Source organism: Pelodiscus sinensis, chromosome 10 (assembly GCF_049634645.1).
Source record: "Pelodiscus sinensis isolate JC-2024 chromosome 10, ASM4963464v1, whole genome shotgun sequence".
Classification (NCBI taxonomy): Eukaryota; Metazoa; Chordata; order Testudines; family Trionychidae; genus Pelodiscus; species Pelodiscus sinensis.
This window is the reverse complement of record NC_134720.1, coordinates 4,154,953-4,174,080: the sequence shown is the minus strand read 5'-3', so window position 1 is coordinate 4,174,080 and position 19,128 is coordinate 4,154,953. Positions and strand designations below refer to the sequence as shown.

General features: G+C 46.6%; 1 protein-coding gene across 4 annotated transcripts in view; it reads right to left on the bottom strand.

Moving 5' to 3' along the window:
- The window catches only part of PPP2R3A (protein phosphatase 2 regulatory subunit B''alpha), a 78,948-nt gene that overhangs the window by 38,515 nt on the left and 21,305 nt on the right, over positions 1-19,128 (bottom strand). For 3 of the 4 annotated variants that reach the window (XM_075937375.1, XM_075937373.1, XM_075937376.1), the window contains exon 2: positions 10,203-12,736. In XM_075937375.1, the coding sequence (XP_075793490.1) occupies positions 10,203-12,212 (2,010 nt within the window). In that variant the 5' untranslated portion in view covers positions 12,213-12,736. Of the gene's footprint in view, positions 1-1,847; positions 2,169-10,202; positions 12,737-19,128 lie in introns of those variants that run through there. The other variant, XM_075937377.1, reaches the window with a different exon arrangement.

Sequence of the window (19,128 nt, the reverse complement as noted above, 5' to 3'; positions counted from 1 at the left end):
GCATTATACTGCACTACCATTTTTATCTACAGCCTAGAAGAAAACAAAATCCTTATTGATAACGACACAATGATTGGGGGAGCGGTAAACACTGAAAAGAATAGGTCACTTACACAGAGCCATCTGCATCACTTTGTAAACTGGGCCAATCAAAGAATATGCATGTTAATATGGATGAATGCCTCATCTAAGAACTAGGAACATAGGCCATACTTACACGATGGAGGACTCTATCCGGGAAAGCAGCGATTCTCAGAAAGATTTGGAGGTCATAGTGGAGAATCAGTTGAACACATATCCCAGATCAAAGTTATGCCCAACAGGGCTATAAACAGGGTAATCTCAAGTAGTAGTAGAAGGGTTAATTTTACCTATTCATTTGGAATTAATGTGACCACTGCTGTAACACTGGGCCCACAATTCAAGAAGGAGGTTAAAAATTGGACAGGGTTCAGAAAAGAGTTAAGAGAATAATTAAAGGATTAGAAAACATGCTACAGTGATAAGATTCAAGGATCTCAATCTTTCTTAACAAAGACAAGGGGTTCAGTCTATATAAAATTACAGACTCAAGTAGTTACATGAGGAACAAATATTTGATAACTGGTTCTTCAATTCAGCAAAGAGGGGAACACCATGAGCCAAAGGCTGGCAGTTAAAGCTAGACATTCACACTGGAAAAAAAGATCTAAATTTTAAGTAGTAAGAGTAATTATTAACCACTGGAACAATTTACAAAGGATGGTGCTGGATTCCTAAGTTGCTCTTAAGACAGCAAGCCAGATCATAGCTTATCCTACCTCAAGATGACAAATGGCATTCAGAAGCTAATTATTTTGAATAGTTTGTTAATAACTGGCAGAGCCGGATGATCTTTTGCGAAGACAACTGTGTGAAAGCAAGTGGTGCCGTCTCGACGTATATAGTCAAAGACAGGGTGGCAGAGAAATTTAGAAGAACAGGCTGAAGATTTCCTCTGGCTTGGACAAAGTGCAAATGGAGGGCTGTAATACTGTTAATGGTGTCAAGACATTTGGAAAGGATTTGAGGAAACACCGCAGCAAAATGTTTAAGGATGAGCTTACATGACAGGCAGAGAAGAAACAGATGAAGCAAAAACTTACTCCACTTCATTTTCTCGTCCATGTTGTCCACCCAAAGCTTCAGGGTAGCTAAGTACAAATAAGGCTGATGCTGCTATGACATGGGCATTGAGTAATCAACCCACAGAACAGATTTCAGGGCTGGAGAAGAATCAGTCCAAACACACGTTGGCTGCTGACCCTATCTGTAAAGTTGAATCCCTGGCTGTCCAAGAAGATGCAGGGTTTGGAAAAGTCATAAGCCAGCTTTGGAGCTGACGCAGGGGAGCACGCTCGCCTGGCGTAATCTCCCAAGACCAGCTATGCTGGCTTCAGGGCAGATTTGTGTCAAAAGAGCAGCACAAAGCTGCCACAATGCAACAGAGGTCTGGATCACTGGGCATGGCACGTAAAGCAAAATACCAACCAGCCAGGCATTTGGGGACACCCCCCAATGGTGCTTCTCTTAAAAACAGTGCAACAAAGTTTTCACCATCTTTATCTATTTCTCCCTACACCTGTGAAGTTGTGGTCCTTGTCCTAAAATAACAAACAAACCAAAAAACTGTTTCCCCTTGTTTACGAATAAGACATTTTAACTCTGCACTCTAAGCCTTGATGGTCTATTTATAAACCGGTTGGTATCTGGCTGCAAATTACTCTCTGCAAATAGACAAGCCTAGAGGGAACATAGTCGCATGCCCTGCTCCAATAAAAACGCACAAAGTAATACAAAAAAAGAAAACGAAACCCCAGACTTCAAACCTGGGCCTGCTGGAATGACTTCTGCCTCTTCTTGACCCGCGATGGGAGAACAAAATCACAGCCCCTCGCAAGGAAAGCTAGCTCTCCCCTTAAGTCTGGGTCTCTTCGCAGAGAGCTTTCCTTGATCATCATCTTGTTAAGTTCCTGAGCAAGCGTTTCGCTTTCCAGCTGTGGACCACAGTCTGGGCAGGCAATCACGTCAGCCCCAGTGGGTCACTTTCTTATTTTTGCACTTCACAGGCCAGGAGCTACAAGTGATTTCAGGTAGAAACATACTAACTCTCCTCTTTCCTCACAGGGAAGTGTCCTCGCATAGTATCTCAATCCCAAAGCCAAAGCCCCCGCCCTTCCCCCCCTTTTTTACTGACATTTAAGCTATCCCTCAGCACTACCAGTATCTCCTGATGCCTTCTTGCAATACTTTATCGAGAAACATGATCTACAACAGAATCTATTCCCCTGCTGGCTATATGACAGATAATCTGTCCTTGGCTTGTAATAGGCCAGGGGTATTGTGGGAAAGGAGGTACCCACCACCACTACCAAGAGTGCTAAAGTTAGACACACTGCAAAAGTTGCTAAATATATCACCTTGCCCAATAGTACTTATTTTAAGAGCTTCAAAGCTGAAATTTGATGTGTAAACCTGCATCCGTCAGCCCCTGCTGGGCCAAACACATGCTCTAAGCACCGGCCAATGTGGAAATGGTGGGAGAGGTTTATGATGCCTCTGCTTCATGAGCTGACTAAGCCGTGGAGCAAGACTCATTCTAACTCAAATTGTAGACTTTTATTTTTACAAAAGCTTAACTTTTCCTCCTTATTTGGAAAAAGCAAATCACCTTGTTTCTCTCCATTTAAAAGAAGCCTGGTAAGGTGACCCTGGGTAATAAACTCAGGCATTTTGGAGCAGTGGTTACAAAAACGGTTTTATAAAGAGACCTTAATGAGTCACCCTTTCTAGTTACTTTTTCCATAGCTCTCACTTTGTTGTCTCTGGCATGAGGAGCAGCCAGTGTCTAACTATGCTACTCTGAAGAGACTCCTACAGAGGATCCTGGTTTATGATAGCTGGGTGCAAGCTTGATTCTCTGAACCGTATAACAGTATGGAATCATGTGACAGGACGAGCAAATATCAGTTTTCTAGGAATCCTCTTCTAGTCTCTACCATCCCCAGTGGGGTTGGATGGTCCCAGCTGCTTCACCAGAAACTTACTTTCTGAGTTTGGGAAAACACAGCTGAGGTGGTCTTCCCGATGACGTGCCTGTTTTTATTATAAACGTGCTTTTGAGAATACAAGCAAATATCCCTACAGTGTCCCATCATCCACCAAATTAAGGCCATATTGAGCCACACTCCCGGTGTTGGTCCTTTGCTCTCACTGGGACTCTTGTAGGAGGTCCAGAAACGCACAGGATTTTATCCCATGCAGTAGTTTAAAAGGGAGCCCTGTCAATGGTTGTTGGACCTCCGCACACGACAGATTTGGGTGTCACTTGTCCCAGCCGCAGGCTTCAGTGTTCACGAGTGTGTGCAGCATTCCCGTAGGAGTCTCATTCAGACAAATGGCTTATGTGAGCATCCACTTACTAGAACATGAAGCAGCTGACTAGACAAACTGTGCTGCAATGGAGAACAAGGAACGTGGCCACTGGTAGGGTTTCCAGATGGTTGAAACAAAAATACTGAGCCGCCCCCCCCCCAAAAAAAAACTACAGGAAAAAATTCTGTTGGGAGGGAAAGGGGGGGGGGAAGAGAGAGACCAAACTTGAGGGTTTTTTGTTCAAGAAAAGGTCTTTTGCCCAGCAGCCTTGGGGAACCAGGTAAGCTTGGGGGCTGGCGTCAGGGGGTGTTGGAAGCCGGAGAGGGACTCAGGGGGGAGGGCAGGGAGGCTGGGCACTGAGTGTTTGTAGGGTTGCCAGGTGCCCGGCATTTTCGCCTCCTGGCCGGGTAAAAATTCAGAAAATACCGGACAGCTCCGGTGTCCAGTATTCTCTGAATTATTTTTACCGGACAGGAGGCGAAAATACCGGACTGTCTGGGTGAATACCGGATACCTGGCAACCCTAGCAACAGCATATGTGGCACAGCCAGCTCTGATCTGGTGCAGGGTGAGGCTGCGTGGGGGGGGGGGCGGTTCCAGAGATCAGGCTGCAATTAAACAGCCCCATAGCTTGACCCCCATGCGCCCAAGTCGCCGGAATGGGCGAGCGTCTAACTGCACCCTTAGTTCTAATGCTCCTATCACATAAACCCCAATGCAGCACCTAAATGGGGGACCCCCATGAACGAAGAGAGAAAAGAGAATGTGGGGAGCTGCCAGCTGGCATACATGGCAGAATTACACTATTCTTTGGTTTCTTTATTGATCTGCGGCCAGAAAATCCAAGAAAATTTTCTCTCCTGGGTTGCCTATACTCCAAGGTGACTAGACCAGAGCCCAGCACGGGCTATGCGTCATATTACGCTACAAAAGGACGTTCGAATGAGAAAGTGGTGTCAGTCCGATCCTTGTGTTCAACTGGGCACCTTTCCTTCAGCTTACCTAAACGGAACACAGGGCTTTACCATTGTAAGTCCATCGCAGGAATGGGGCAGGGGAAAGGTCCAAGACAGCACTCTCCAGAGACAGACAAAAGTTTATAATTAGTTTCCAATTTCTTTATTTTAATTAATTTCTAAAATATTGTGGCAGCGCTTAGATGCTCCAACAGGACTCAGGGCTCCACTTTGCTGTAATCTGTTTCCACTGTCACATGGCAGGGTATCAGATGTTGATTTATTTTGAATCAGCAGTGACAGGGCATTTTTATCTGGTCTTTCACTGAAATCAGGCAAGCCTTACTGAATGACCAGAAAGATACCAAAGGACTTCTTGTAGCCACAGGTTTAGTAACCTGTCTTTAAAAGAAGTCCCCCTATACCTGTGTGGAAAAAGGGATGTAGTTATCTGGAAGCCAATGAGTTTTTTAGAATTGTAGAAATTTACTTTTCATGCCCAGGTAAATAGGTCATAGACAAGCTAAGAAGCTTCTTTTCTTGCTTTGACATTCCAGAAGAATGTAACTGACAATGGGGCCTGGTTTGCCAGATGTGAGTTCCAAGCACTGGAGATACAGCAGATTTCAAGCAAATTCCTTCTAGTTATCAGGACTCACAAAGGAACTAACAGAACTGTGCAGCAGAGAAATCTCATATTAGTTCTGCTGACCTACAGGGCAAAGCCCATACCAGTCACCAGAATGAACCCAGCTCAGCAGAATTTCTGGGTCAAGAGATCAGAAAACACTTCCGAATTCTGAGGCAACTCTTCACTGTTAAGTGGCCCAGTTTAAAGGATGAGGTAGAGAGATGCCACAAGTCAGAGAGCTCTTATTTACCCAACAGAAGGCAGTCAGACACTCGCTCAAAAGCTAGATCTGGAGGCCCAGTCCTGATAAAGGAAGACGAATGAAACTGCTATCGCTAGATATAGCTGCACCCCATTCCTACATGGCTGGGGCTGATCCAAGCACTCCCTGCAGGTGAACTGGGCAGTGGTTTCAAACCCAAGTGAACTGCCACAAAAGCCCAATAGCACTGGCATTTCCATTAGCAGTCACAGCTTTAGAGGTTTCAGGTGCCAAGTGTTTTGTTCCATTGGGCAGGCGTGTTTGGGCTATTTCTCCACAGTGTATTACTTTCTAATTTTCAAAAAATAGTTTTGTTCTTTTTTCCCCTCTCTATCACCTATGGCTGGCTGGGGAGATTTATACATTGCTGTAATTACTTGACGGGAGACTGTTAAGGAATAGGAGGAGTCTGTCATCCTGGGAGCGGTGACTGAGGGCTCCCTAGCAATGTGTCTTATATTCTCTGTTCATCTACGAAACAAAACAGGTCTCTGGTCAAGGTCCGCCCCCGCCCAAGGTGAAGAGGCCGTGTACTATCAAATCATGAAGTTTCCATTCATGGTTGATCGTAAAATGTCTGCAGAGTGAGTCTCCAAGTACATTCTGTGTCCTGGCAAGACAGGCTATAGACAAGAAGATCTGAGGATTGATGCACCAATTCCACAGATTAACTGCCTCTGTGCAGCCGATCTCACTCCTCTCCGCTGGCGGACATAGATGACATCTTCACCAAACAGGGGATACCAACCAGAGACTATTCACCTCACGGACGTCTGAGGTGATGGAACTGTGCGAACGGAAGAAAGGATTGGCAAGTCTCTCTTGCAACTTAGGGTTCCAGGAGGTTATGTGCACCCTGGATAACTGAGAAGACCGGTAATGTTGGGTAGATGACTGGACTGGAATTTTCATTTCAGGGCAGGACTGTAGGTGCCCAACGAGTAAAGAGACTGTAGGTGCCCAACGAGTAAAGGACCTGGAATCCTTTAGCATATCCAGCGATTCATCTGTCTTATGGTTAAGTGCTCTGTATCTCCCTAGAAAACCAAAAGAATCAGGCCAAGACTCCCCACACGTGACTATAGCCATAGCCAAAACTCTGAAGGAGGTATCTGCTGCATCTACTTGGAGGACAATTCTGACCACAAACTTCCTTTCATCAGTAAGTAGGGCCCTACCAAATTCATGGCCAGAAGGCTCAGACTTTGAAGTCTGGAGTACTCGACATAGTCCAGGACCTGCACATGGGTATGGGAGGGGATGGGTGAAAACCTGAACGTCTCTCTCTAAAACAAGCACTGAAACTATTAATTATCAGAACTAAGGTAAAAATAGAATTGGTAAAATCACAATAAAACTCATAAAAGTATGTATAATTGTCTTTTTAGGCAGAGACTAAACCTTTACAATTTCGAACTCAGACCAGGTGGCAGCGAGAAGGAACTCGAGATGAAGTCAGTCCACTCTGCCCTTTCTTACCTTGGATGGGAGCATGAGACAAACCAGGGCACATGAATGGGCCAACAGACACTACTTTCAAATTCTCCAACCTTGGAAGCATGGTCACAAATGCATCACCCTCAGTGGAATATAATATGAACCATCATTTGAAGAAAAATAAGTTATAACCCAATTGGTGACTGACTTTGCAACCTTAATAACCATTTAAACATTCAGCAATTTTGTCAATTTTAAAAGAAGCAAATTGGAAAAGCAGAAATATCATGCAACATCATATTAACACCCCCGTGGGACATCAGCAGAATTGGAATCATCAGGTTCTCCCTCACAGAACTAATGGAGTAACCGATAGCAGTAGTAGGTTTTTAACCTTCTGTGTGGACCAGCAATAGAGAGACTAAGGCCACTTTGCCAGTGGCCTTCACAGATATTTGTAACAGAGAAAAGATGAGGCTCAGGGATCTTGGGTTCCATTTCATGCATTGGAGGGAGCATTCTCTAGTGGCAGAAATTCTTCCTTCCTACCACCTACAACCTCTCTCTGTCCCTGTCTCAGTCTCATCTCTTCCCCACCCCTAGCGCCTGATTCCAATCCTATTCTCTCACCGACACAGTTCCAATTTCCACTCCTTGGGTTTCTCATCCTCATTCCCCGTTTCTTCACCCCCATCTGCCACTGGCTCCTTGCCTAGCCACTTCCAGGATCCCCATGAATTTCCAGTCCAGTGTCCCTCTCTCCCCCTCCACCAGCCTCCAATCTCAGCCACCTCCACCCAGGTTCCTTGTCCCAATGCACTCTTTCCTCAGTTCCCCAGGGACTGGTTCCTGCCCCCCTCTCCATTCAATTCAGGCAGGTGCTCTTCCACAGGACCCAGCAGGAAACAGCCCCCCTGCTCTGAGACCCAGTTCTGGTGTCTGGCGCCATTCCCTGCAAATCGGTGCGCCAGGCCAGAAAGTCCTACTGTGCTCCAGTAGCCTGCAGCTGGAGCATATTCAGTGGCTCCATGGTGGTGATGGCACATGCACACTCTGGGCACAGGCAGAAGCTGCGCTCCGTGAGAGCGGCACTGTGGGAGATTTAACTGCTAAAAACAAACAAGATGTTGCCCACATGGGCACATGCACCTCCACGTGGGCACATGCTATGTTAGCTCAGATTAGGGGTAAAAAGCACGTGGCACCATAGCCAAAACCTAATGAAGATCCCAATCAATTCACTACCTCTTACTGTGCCAGTGACTCCATCTGAAAGATGCGGTTTTTGGCTTTACAGCGAATACCCAATGCTTGTTCATCCGAAGTGCTCACAGCACTGAAGACAAGCGAGTAAACCTGGCTACCCTCGTTTTACAGTCGACTCCTTTAGTGTAACAACCGCTCTCCTGAAACAGTCTCCTGTCTCTTCAGATGAAGCCTGGCAATTGTCAGCTAAACACAATTTTCCAAACCAAAGTCACGGTGGTATGGCTAACATAGCACTGTCTTACAGGGACTGGCTGGAACACTGACTGCCTCCCACAGTTAGTTAAAAGATCCCCTTGTTGCTACAGGACAAAAACAAAGCAACAACCACAAAACCGTGTTGCTTGCTGCTCTCTGTGATATAAAGACAGCATCCATGTTTTAGCACTGCGCCTTCTGTTTGTCTTTGTAATACCAGGGGCTCACTTCCCTTTTTTCCCTGGGGGACTTCAGAAATCTTTGGGTAACAGAAAGGTGACATTCCTGAAGAAGGAAACTAATTCTTTAGCTTTCCCAGGCTCAGATGAGGAAGTTGCATCCTCACCCCGGACTGGGAACTGAAAGAACAGTGGCTCAGGGTTAATCTCCGGCAACAGCCATGTTCCAGCTTTCCAAAGACTTCCACTGTCCCCCAGGAGAAGAGGGAAGCCCAGGACACATATTCCTCAGGCTGGAAAAAAAATCAAACATAAAAACCCCAGAAATGTTCCCATCAAATAAAAAAAAAGTTGGTGCTATCTTTATACATCAGTCAGGAGCAATACATATCAAACAAGGTTTTTGTTTGACATTCATAGTTTAAGGGCAGCTACACTCTTTCCAATGACCTGGCTTTGTAAATAAATAAATATGGGTCTGAGGAGGGTAAGACCAACATTTATTTCAGAGAGTTTGGGCCTGACTCATTCTCCTCTCTCTTGCAGGAAGGAATCCCTCCCTCCTGCTAGTGATACCGGACAAGGTTCTGTTTGCAGCCTGCTATTAGCAGAGCTGCCTGAAGAAATACCGAGGGGTCTAAAAAAGGATTTCCGCACCCTATTGTCGGAACCAGAAGAGCTCCCCCCCTATCTATACCACTGCCGGTAGCTACACACTCAAAAAAAACCACGAAGCCTTGGGGGCCAATTTGGATGCAGAGTTCTTCTAAAAATCTGGCCATAAGTTCCCATTGGCATTACTGGGCACAGAGCACGGTTGAAAACCTGGCCCTTACTTAGGTGCCTAAATGGGAGCTGGGCTCTGGAGCGTCTGGCCCCGCCTGTGTATCCTGAGCACTTGGAAACCTGGCCCTAGGCTCGTTTGAAAATTCAACCCAATGCCAAATGCAGGGCCACCAAGCTTGTTCAAGCAACCGAGGCCATGAGCCATCCCCACCACCTGGGCAGATCCACACTGGGCTTCACGGGACAATGGCAGTGAAACTGGCTGCCAGGAAGTTGGGCTGCCGGTTCGTGGAACTAGGGTTGCCAGGTGTCCGGTTTCCTCCAGGACAGTTGGTATTTTGGCTTTCCGTCTGGTTTAAAAAAAAAAAAAAAAACCTGTTTTCCTCAGACAGATGGCTGGTGGCATCTGCGAAGGTGGGGTGGGGTGGGAAGCGAGGAGCGCGCTAATTTAAAGGCGCAGTGACCTTTTTTTTGTTTTGTACACCCAATTTTTCCCTGCCTGTTTGGGATTTTTTGTGAAGGTATCTGGCAACCCTACCTGGAACCCTGCTGCAGAAATGCCAGACTCCATGCTGGCTCCTTGTGCTCGGAAGAGAGAGTGAGTAAAAGAAACTGCCTCTTGCCAGCTTCTTTTTCAGGGGTGATGAGGGTGCGGGCTCTGCTGTTCACAAGGAATGCAGGATAGCAGGGTAACAGGCCTGTGGCTCTGCCCGGAGGCAGGGGCACACCAGTGTGTGGTGCTCGGTGATGAAGGGAATGGTAAGGGAGGCTACTTTGGCTCACCCCGGTCCAGGGCATCGGTAATTTGTTTAGCAATGACATTTCCTTTCCCCTCAGCTATAAAGGGTGCACTTACAGGACAATGCAAGGAGAACCAACCCAAGCACCACCAATAAGGAGAAAAGCTCTTCCTGCAATGAGGAAGCAGTGATCTCAGATTGAAACTGTGATGCATTTTTTTTCAAAGCCACCTTTCAATCTGTGTCCCCGTCGCATTCAGAGAGTCGGGCATGACCTGTCATGTGAGCACATACATTCATTCAACAGTCACACGTTTTTCATAGTTTCCAGTGTCACAGGCTTTGAGGTCCTACCTTGATCACCTCTGGGGCCTGCTGAATCAATGTGGGGACAGTGTCTTTGGTTGTGGCACTTGTACCAGTTCTCTGTACAGCTGGGAAGGACTGAGAGGGAGTGGTCAAGGTTTCCTGAAGAATTTGCATCATTTCCTTCTCTTTGGATAAACTTCCTTTGCCCATTTGGCTTTCCACCAATTCCTGGGCAAAATCCTCAATACTTTCCAGGATACGCATTAGAAGGGCTTTGTCGTCTTCCTCCATTTTGTGGCCATTGGTTTCCAAGGTCTTTGATAAAGGGGAAGGAGAGGTCTTGTCAGGGAATAAACAGACTTTATTTTTGGTTTCAGGTGTTAGAGGTTGGACCTTCCCACCTTGTTGGCCAAGGCTCTTCAAACACGCAGGATCATTCTGCTTTGTGGTGGGCTCCTTCAGTGTGCTCTCCATTTTCTGTGAAAAGTGCTCCAACTCCAACAGCAGCTTATCTATCTCATCCTGGTTGGTTTTCCTTGATTTGCTTTGTTCTCCTGAAGAAGCGTTATCCCTGGAATCACTCTTAAGAGAATCAACCACTTGTGTAGAACCAGTGTCCTTCTCAGAGGCCTGGGCGAGAGCTTCCGTGTTCACTCTGGCCTCTTTATGGACTACAGTAAAATCTGAACTTCCAATTTTCTGCTGGCTGGTCTCTAAACTCTCCCAGCTACCTTTGCTTTCTGTCCTCTTTTCCTTCCCTAGTGCTACCTCCCCATCTGAATCCTCTTCAATGTAGAGTGTTTCTGTGGAAGACACGCAGTTGGAAGGGCTTGCTGCTAGTAATGGAGATACAGTACAAACATTTTTCACAGTTTGAGAGTTGTTCTGCTGTGTGGCATTGTGGAAGGAGTCTGAGGTAAAGCCCCCGGCGTTGGTTTGGACAGGTTTTGGGGTGCCAGATGTGCCAATCTCATGCTGGCCCTCTTGCAGTTCTACAGCAGGAGAGGGTCTTGTCATGGTGGGTGGCAAATGCACAATATCCTCGTATCGAGGAGGTTGCTCATTGCCGAATATTGGGGAAAAGGGAGCCTGCTGCAACCCATGCAAACTGGTCACCAGTTCTGCCAGCTCACTGAGTTCCAAGTGACTGGGCTGCTTTAGATCAACGGGGAGCTTTTTCAGGTAGGAAGAAAATCTAGTCATCAAATTCTTATATATCATCTCAGAGCTGGGCAAGGGGTCATTATCATTGGCCCCACTGGTCTCGCCTGTCGATTTCTTTTTGATGCAGTGCTTGATGATATCGGTACATTTTTTCAGGTCCTCGGAGCATTTGAGCAGAATGTCCAGACACACTTTGATATCTCCACCAGAAGAGCTGTCCAGCTTGTGCTTTTCCAAAATCTGGGTGATAAAGCTCTCTTCAGAGAAGGGCTGGGTGGAGAGGGAAGCGGCAGCACTCACGTTTCCCTCTGGGGAACTGCAGCTCGCCTGCCATTTCTCCCCAGCGGAGGGAGTCTGCGGCAAGCCAAAGGGAGGACAATTCTCCTCATTGCTAAAGTGTCCATAAATCAGATCAAAATCAAATGACCGTCTGCTGAATGTTTCTGATCTCACTTTCCTTCCCTTTCGGTAGGTCACATGGCTGGAAGAGCTTCTGAGCCTTTCAAAGGAGAATTCCTTTATTTTACCACTGGCCAGGTTTATCGCTTCCCCAGTGATGTCCTTGAGACTGCAGCTGGCTTGCAAAGACAACCCCTTTTTGAGCCGGGGATTGCTTGGGAGGATCTGCTGATAGTCTTCATTCCCAGGCAAAGACAGCCTGTGCTCAGGAGCTGGAAGTCTCTGGTCGAGATCTGCCCCTTTGGCATTGGACGCAGGGACGTGAAGTAGCTCTGCACAGATTCCGCGGTGGGCCACGATGCACGCCACTCCTCGCCTGAACACCTGGCAGGTCCCGGCGCAGTAGTGCACCGTGTGCCGAAAGTGACAGTCTATCACCACGCTGCTGTAACAGTTCACAGACGTGACGACAAGCCTATAGGCCGCTGCCATAGCATGAACTCCCCTGGGGACGGAGGCTCTGAAATTCACCACAAACTCCGAAGGGCCAACCGCCCCTTCAGACCCAGGCTGGGGTTAACGGAAACATTCCCATTTCAGCCTCATCCCACTGGTTAAGAAAATAACTGGAGGGAAAATTCTGGGCTGTAAAGTCTATAATCCTGGCGAGGCCCGGGTCGATGTCTGCAGTAACGTTGCAACAGCCCCAGCAGCACCGATAAAGTTTGATTCGGGCTGATCTGATTACATAATATTGCTCAAAACTGTACTCCACGTGGAGATTACTCGTCTGACCACTGCATCCATCGCTTCCTTTCTTATAGTCCAGGGTGGTTCAGTAAGGGACATTTTCGAACACACACCAGATCCCAGGCTAAAAAATGACAATGTTATTTTTTCCCCTTATATTTCTTCTCCTTCTTCAGGCCTGGGATGTTAGGGAGGGAGGCTTTGTGCTGAGAAAGGCAGGCACTAATCGCCTGTAACTAAACTCCTGTCGTTAAGAAGGGAGACACCTGCAATAAAAAAAACAAACCAAGAGTCAATATCATTACTAGTGAGAATACGCAACCTGAACTAATACAGTACCAAACATAAGACACGAGATCTAATTCCCAGCACGATGTTGTATTGGGAAATGGCACGATGAGAATCAGTGGGCCAAACATAATGCAGTTGAAGGCTGCCTTTGTATTTCCATTCTAAAGACTCTTTTCTTAGCTCTGTCTCATATTCCACAATGTATTTCTTTAGGGCTTCTCAAGGAGACTTTTTTCCCTCTTAAATGGAGCAAAAATATTTTGACCATTTTGGGGAATGAGGACAGAGATAGGGAGAGAAGATCAAACCCAGACTGCACACTGTGATCGCATAATTAAAGTCACACATGTAATGAAGACCAACACAGGGGCTGCAATAACATGGCTGTTTGATGCCTGAGCTCGGAGGCAAAAACATTTGCCTCCTTTGACCCCCCTAAACATGCTAAACTCTCCTTCCCACCCTCAATATAGAGCTGCAGAGAATGGATCCTTCAAAAATATCGGGAAAGATCCCTTACGAAGAAGAGAGTTTGTGGCTCACAACCTGAAGCACCCTCTCAGGCCCTACACAAATACACACAACAGCCGAACTAGGCAGAAATACCAAGGCTGGTAAAAGAAATCGCCACCAAACCAGACACTAGAGTTGACCGCTGAGTTTAAGGTCATAACAGCTGCTCTGAGAACCCAATCTCACATACAATATGATGGGGGCTTATTTAGCTACAACTAATCAGGAAAGAGATCTTGGAGTCATCGTGGATAGTTCTCTGAAGATGTCCCCTCAGTGTGTAGTGGCAGTCAAAAAAGCAAACAGGATGTTAGGAATCATTAAAAAAGGGATAGCGAATGAGACGGAGAATATCTTATTACCCTTTTATAAATCCATGGTACGCCCATATCTGGAATACTGCAGGCAGCAAGTTTTAAACAAACAAAAGGACGTCCATATTTGACACAAGAAAAGAGCCTGAATAGACAAGTTACCACAACACAGGGTGCGATTCAGACCAGGACCAGCCGTTTTAGTTTATTTGTACAATAAAAGAGAGCTTCTTTACACTATAGCTTCAGGGGTACCTTACATCAGCCAGTCAAGTTAAAATATGTATCTAGATTGAATGTGGTGAAAGAGGAAATTGTATGCATAGATGACGAACACATCCAGTCATTAAAGAATCCCGGGGGTGCCAAATATCACAAAATATTGGAGTAACTAGAAGTTGTATCTGGTGGTGTTTGGGTCCTTCAGGGCAGGGGGCTGGAGGGTGGGGGGTGCAGGAGTCAGGGCAGGGGGTTGGGAGGTGGGGGGTGCAGGAGTTAGGGATTTGGAAGGTTAACCGGTAAGAATTATTCTTAATGGGTGATGCTTACCGGTTCCAGTTAACCAGTGGGGGTTGGAGCAGCTCCTTTCCGACCACAGGCAAGGGACTGCTCCAGCCCTCCGGGGCCCACCGTGGACAGGGGCACTCCAGCCCCCCTTTACATGGGATTTTACAACCCCAGCAGCAGTCAGGGCCGGGGTGGGGTGGGGGAGTTTCTCTGGGGCCAGCCAAGGTAGCAGGGATCCCCAGGCCTAGCATGCTTGCTGTTCCCCTGTGGTCATTTTGTAGTATAACTGTCCCTGCTATCGGAGCCCTTCTTTCCATTTGATGAGAAACAGTTGGATTCTAGGCACATCCTATTGTCTCGACACAATGACTCTGCTTTACGTTAGGATAAGAGGAAGACGCAACCAAATTTGGCAGTCCTAGCTCTTACTGTTTAGGAGGCATTCTTGAACAAACGGACTCTCAGACAAACAGATACATACACATACATACACACACACACACAAATACATAGTAGATTGTTACCAAATGATCCTTTGGTAATAGCCTTAGGGCTTCCTAGTGGAAAAGGTCACTCAATAGGAAATGTAACATTCATCTCTTGCCTGCTGGTAGCTGCAAGGCTACCAATAGCCTCCTGCTGGGAAAAGAAAAACCGTCCAACTGCAGAAGGATGGTTCAAAAATATGAAAAGTGGTGGCTATGGAAAAATGATAGCTCCAGTTATGTACCCGACAAACAGAGGACAAGGAGATATTTAGATATTAATACCATTCATTCAATACTCAGGCAAAGCACATTAACCCCCTCCAACCACCCTCAAATCCAGCTTATCTGTCAAATTATTGTGAGTTTTAGCATTTGATAGGCATGCCGGTTTGTGAAATATGTGCAATTAGAAAGTTAACTCTCCTTGCAATGAAATTACTAGGAAGAACACTGTGGCTTGCCATGTACGTATTTAAGGAGAGTTCGGACAAGCAGCTGTCTGGGATGGTCTATGTGCTTCCAGCTCTACACACCTACCAACGCATGGTTGGGATGCTCTCCACATTCGTTCTCAGGACTGCATACCACATCGCAACGATCACACTCTTGAAAGCCACGTCCCCAGGCCACCCTCCTTCTAATGTCGGTGTCTGCAACGTGCAGGCACCTGCTGGCTGAACATTCCATCCTGCCTCTGCTGGCTGCCAGGCACAGCTGGGCCGGGCCGCAAAGGAACCTGCCGCTGCTCCCCTATTCTGGTGCCAGTTTTAGCCCATCCTGGGCTGCGAGAATCTACACCGGCTGGCTGTAGCCCCCAAGCACCCAGGGGCTGGGAGGGGCACTCAGGGGGGTGAGTGCCATCAGTCACAGCGATGACTCAATAGGCCCTGGGATAAAGAGACGTCATTTTTTAAACCTTGGGGGGCTTACCACACAAAACACTCTGAATTACATAGACTCCAATTCGGCAAAGCTCTGAATGCTAAGTGTGGGACCTGGTGTCCCTGATGTGTTTGCTGAAGTGCTTTGCTGAAGCTGGGCCACCGCGCGCGAAGTCTCCAAAGTCAGCTTTTTAATGCAGCGGCGAGGTTTTTTCCAAGCCGAAAAGCGCACACTTGTATGTCTTTAAAAGCATCTTTGGTCCTTGGGCTTGCACGTCCTTTCCAGCACTGACAGAGGTGGACTGCCTAGGCTCAATAAAGCCCCTAATTCTTTCCATTCCCAGCAGGTGCTACAAAAAGGACGTTAGCAGTCAGTTCTCCTCTCCCTTGGTGGGGCAGGCCCTAGGCTCCCTACGCAATGAATGGGGAGAGACAGGAGCCTACGGGTGCTATCCACAAAAGCCAGGACAATAGGCAGAGGAGCGCGTGAATTAGCCATTGGCAGAGGTGGACGAGAGGGAGTGTCCTCCCCTCTCACAGAGCTGGGCTCCTACACCTGGGCCCCGTAGGGAGGTGCCTCTTTCTGCTTGTAGCTCACAACTGGGGACCTTCTCCGGCAGTCGGCCGGTTTAGACACCCAACATGTTTCTTACAGCAATCAGGTGCCTGCCTCAAACCTACCAACCTGCCGGAGGAGGAGGAAATAGCAGCACTTGTCTTACGCCAGTCAGCTCAGTGGTTAGCACACTGGTCTAGGATATGGGAGACTCGGGTTTAATTCCTCTGGCAGAGGGGGAAGCCCGATTTTAACAGGAGCCTCTCTCCAGCTCCCTTAGTCTCTTCTGCTGCAGCTGTTCCATGGTGGATACTTAGCCATCGGGCCAGGCCAAAGCAAGAGAGGACAGCTCTGCAGTCCGGTGCTTAGGGGGACACACATAGGATGTGGGAGACCACAGTTCAAGCAATTCTTGGATTATTTATCCACACAGGAGCAGCTTCAATAGGAGATCTCGAGGGAGCCCCAGCTAAGAATATCCCATAGCTTAGTAGCTAGAGCCTTACCTGAGAGGTGGGAAACTCCTACTCAAATCCTTTTCACCCCTCGGGCAGGGAGGAAGAATTGAACTTGCGTCTCCCACGTCCCAGGGGGGAGTTCTAATCGCTGTCTAACGCTTATAAGGCAGATCCTGGCACCACCAGCTCCTCTAGCAGCCAGAGGCTGACTGCGATCCATGGGTGTTTCTGAGCACCCAACAGACTTGGGCCCCACCCACAAGTTTGGCAGACAAATGCCGATGTTCCCATGTGAATCACCCTGGGGCTTAGGCTGAGACAGACACCTAGAGGAACACGTGCATGCCTCAAAGAGGAAACAAAGGCATGGAGGGAGCGGCTCCCCTGAAAACCCAGGTACTGAGTGAGGTCAGGTGTCTATAGAGTCCCACAGAATCCTATGGATCACAGTGGCACCAAAACTAGCTCTTAAGAGCCTATCCTAGCATAATGACTAGAGCTCTCCACTGCTCTGGCTTCTGAGAGTTAACTCTCCTAGTGCGTGTTCCCATGCCCCTTCCAGTCGAATTCAAAAAGTCCCAAACAATGGAGCTGCTACCACGGCCTTAGAAATACGATTCCATGCTCTAATTCAGCTTAGGAGCAACACATTGTTCCAGATATTGAGCCTACATTTTATTGTTTCTGCTTTACCTCCCTTGTCTCAAATTATGGCCTCGTACCAACCTCAGTAGTCGTTCTCCACCCTCACTGTTTACACCTGTCCAATACAAATGGATGATTACGTCCATCCTTAGGGCTTGTCTCCACTTACAACATGGCAGGAAAGACATTCCCTATGGCCCAGCAGAGTATGTACGTCATCTCGCCTTCCCACACCCTTGAGCGACGTACTTATAAAACACTGTGTTTCAATAGAACCCAGTCCCCTTAGCCCTGTTTGTTGCTTTTCTCTGAACTCTTTCCAAATTGTCAATATCTTTCTGGTACTAACGTGTCTGGGCATCAACACAGTCCAGACAGAGACTCATCAGAGCTGACAGAGGAGGGTTATTACCTCTTGCTTCCATGATAGGGCGCCTCTGCTCAGAAGCCCAAAAGCACGTGGATTCCTTTGCCGCCATATCAAAGAATTCCTCACATCCTTTTAATTGTACTAACATGCTGCACCTTGCCAGTTACTAATTCTTACTGCATCTGAAAATGTGCTCGACTAAGAACTGTCAGGTAAAGAAGTACTTGGGACTTGCCACCAAAGAAAGAAAAAAAAAACTTTTAAAGTTAACGCAGAAAGTCCTTTCCTCACTGTACCTCTTCTTGTCCCTTGGCTTTAACATGGCTAGCTTAGTATGTGCTACACCAGCGGTTCTCAACCTTTCCAGACTACTGTAGCTCATTCAGGAGTCTGATTTGTGTTGTGTAAGCCCAGTTTTCATCTCGCTTAAAAACTACTGCATGCAAAATCAGAGATCAAAATACAAAAGTATCATAGCACACACTTACTGAAAATCCCAAAGGGGTAGCCATGTTAGTCTGTAACTTTAAAAACAACAAGTAGTCAGGTTTTAGAAATGGAAACACACAGAAACCTGAAAGGGAACATTTTAACCTGCCCGGGCACTCATTAATGGACTTAAAAGTAGCCATTCTTATACAAAGGACTTTCACAAGCCAACTACACAGATTGAGAGAGAGATTGAGAGAGAGAGAAAGAGATTGAGAGAGAGAGAGAGAGAGAGAGAGAGAGGAATTGACCTCCCTATGCAAATATGACACCCTTGGCCTGAACAAAGACTTGAACTGGGTAACATGTTATAACACCAGCTTTGCTACATTCAACACCCTATTGCAGTGTTTCCCAGTTTCATTTGGCCACAGAACCCTTTTAAACTCAAAATAATTTTGCGGAACCCCTAATAACAGTCTTATATATGGAACTGAAAAAGTAGACCACAAATAAGTAAGGATAATAATAAACAAATGCTAAACAAGGTCATGAGATCTACAATTAGTTTAATTACACAAATCAACTGGAATATAAATATTGTACTTACATTTCACGGTATAGTTTCTACAGCGGTATAAATGTCAATGTCTGTATGACATTTTAGTGTATATTGACTTCAATGGCACGTTGAAGTATGTAGCGTGTAGTAAAACCTAACAAATATCTAAATAAGTTGATGTACCCCCTACAAGAGACCTGCGTACCCCAAAGGGCATGTGTCCCCCAGCTGAGAACCGCTGTGCTATACTGCAGTTTGCCTTGTCTTGACTAGTTTTAGAAGGTGTTAGACTGAGCCAGAAAACATGATCTAACAACACACTTTAAATCCGAGTCAAGATGAGGCATAAAAAGAGCCTTCCAGTTATCTGATCTTAAACATAGCTTGAATCTGCTCTTCTTGTGATTAGAGTTTGGTGACTAACACCCTCTCTTCATGAATAGTAACATTGGAAAGACTAAGCGCTCCCAAAAGAAACATACTTATTTCACTCTTTTAAGCCTGAAGTTTTGTTCTAGTTGTGCCTCTAGAACAGTACATCTGAACTGTGGGTTAAGACAGACTTTGGATAATGGCTGCCACGAAACCAACTTCAACCCAGAGGATAAAGAGTTAGTTTCACAAAATGACATGTGAATGAATGG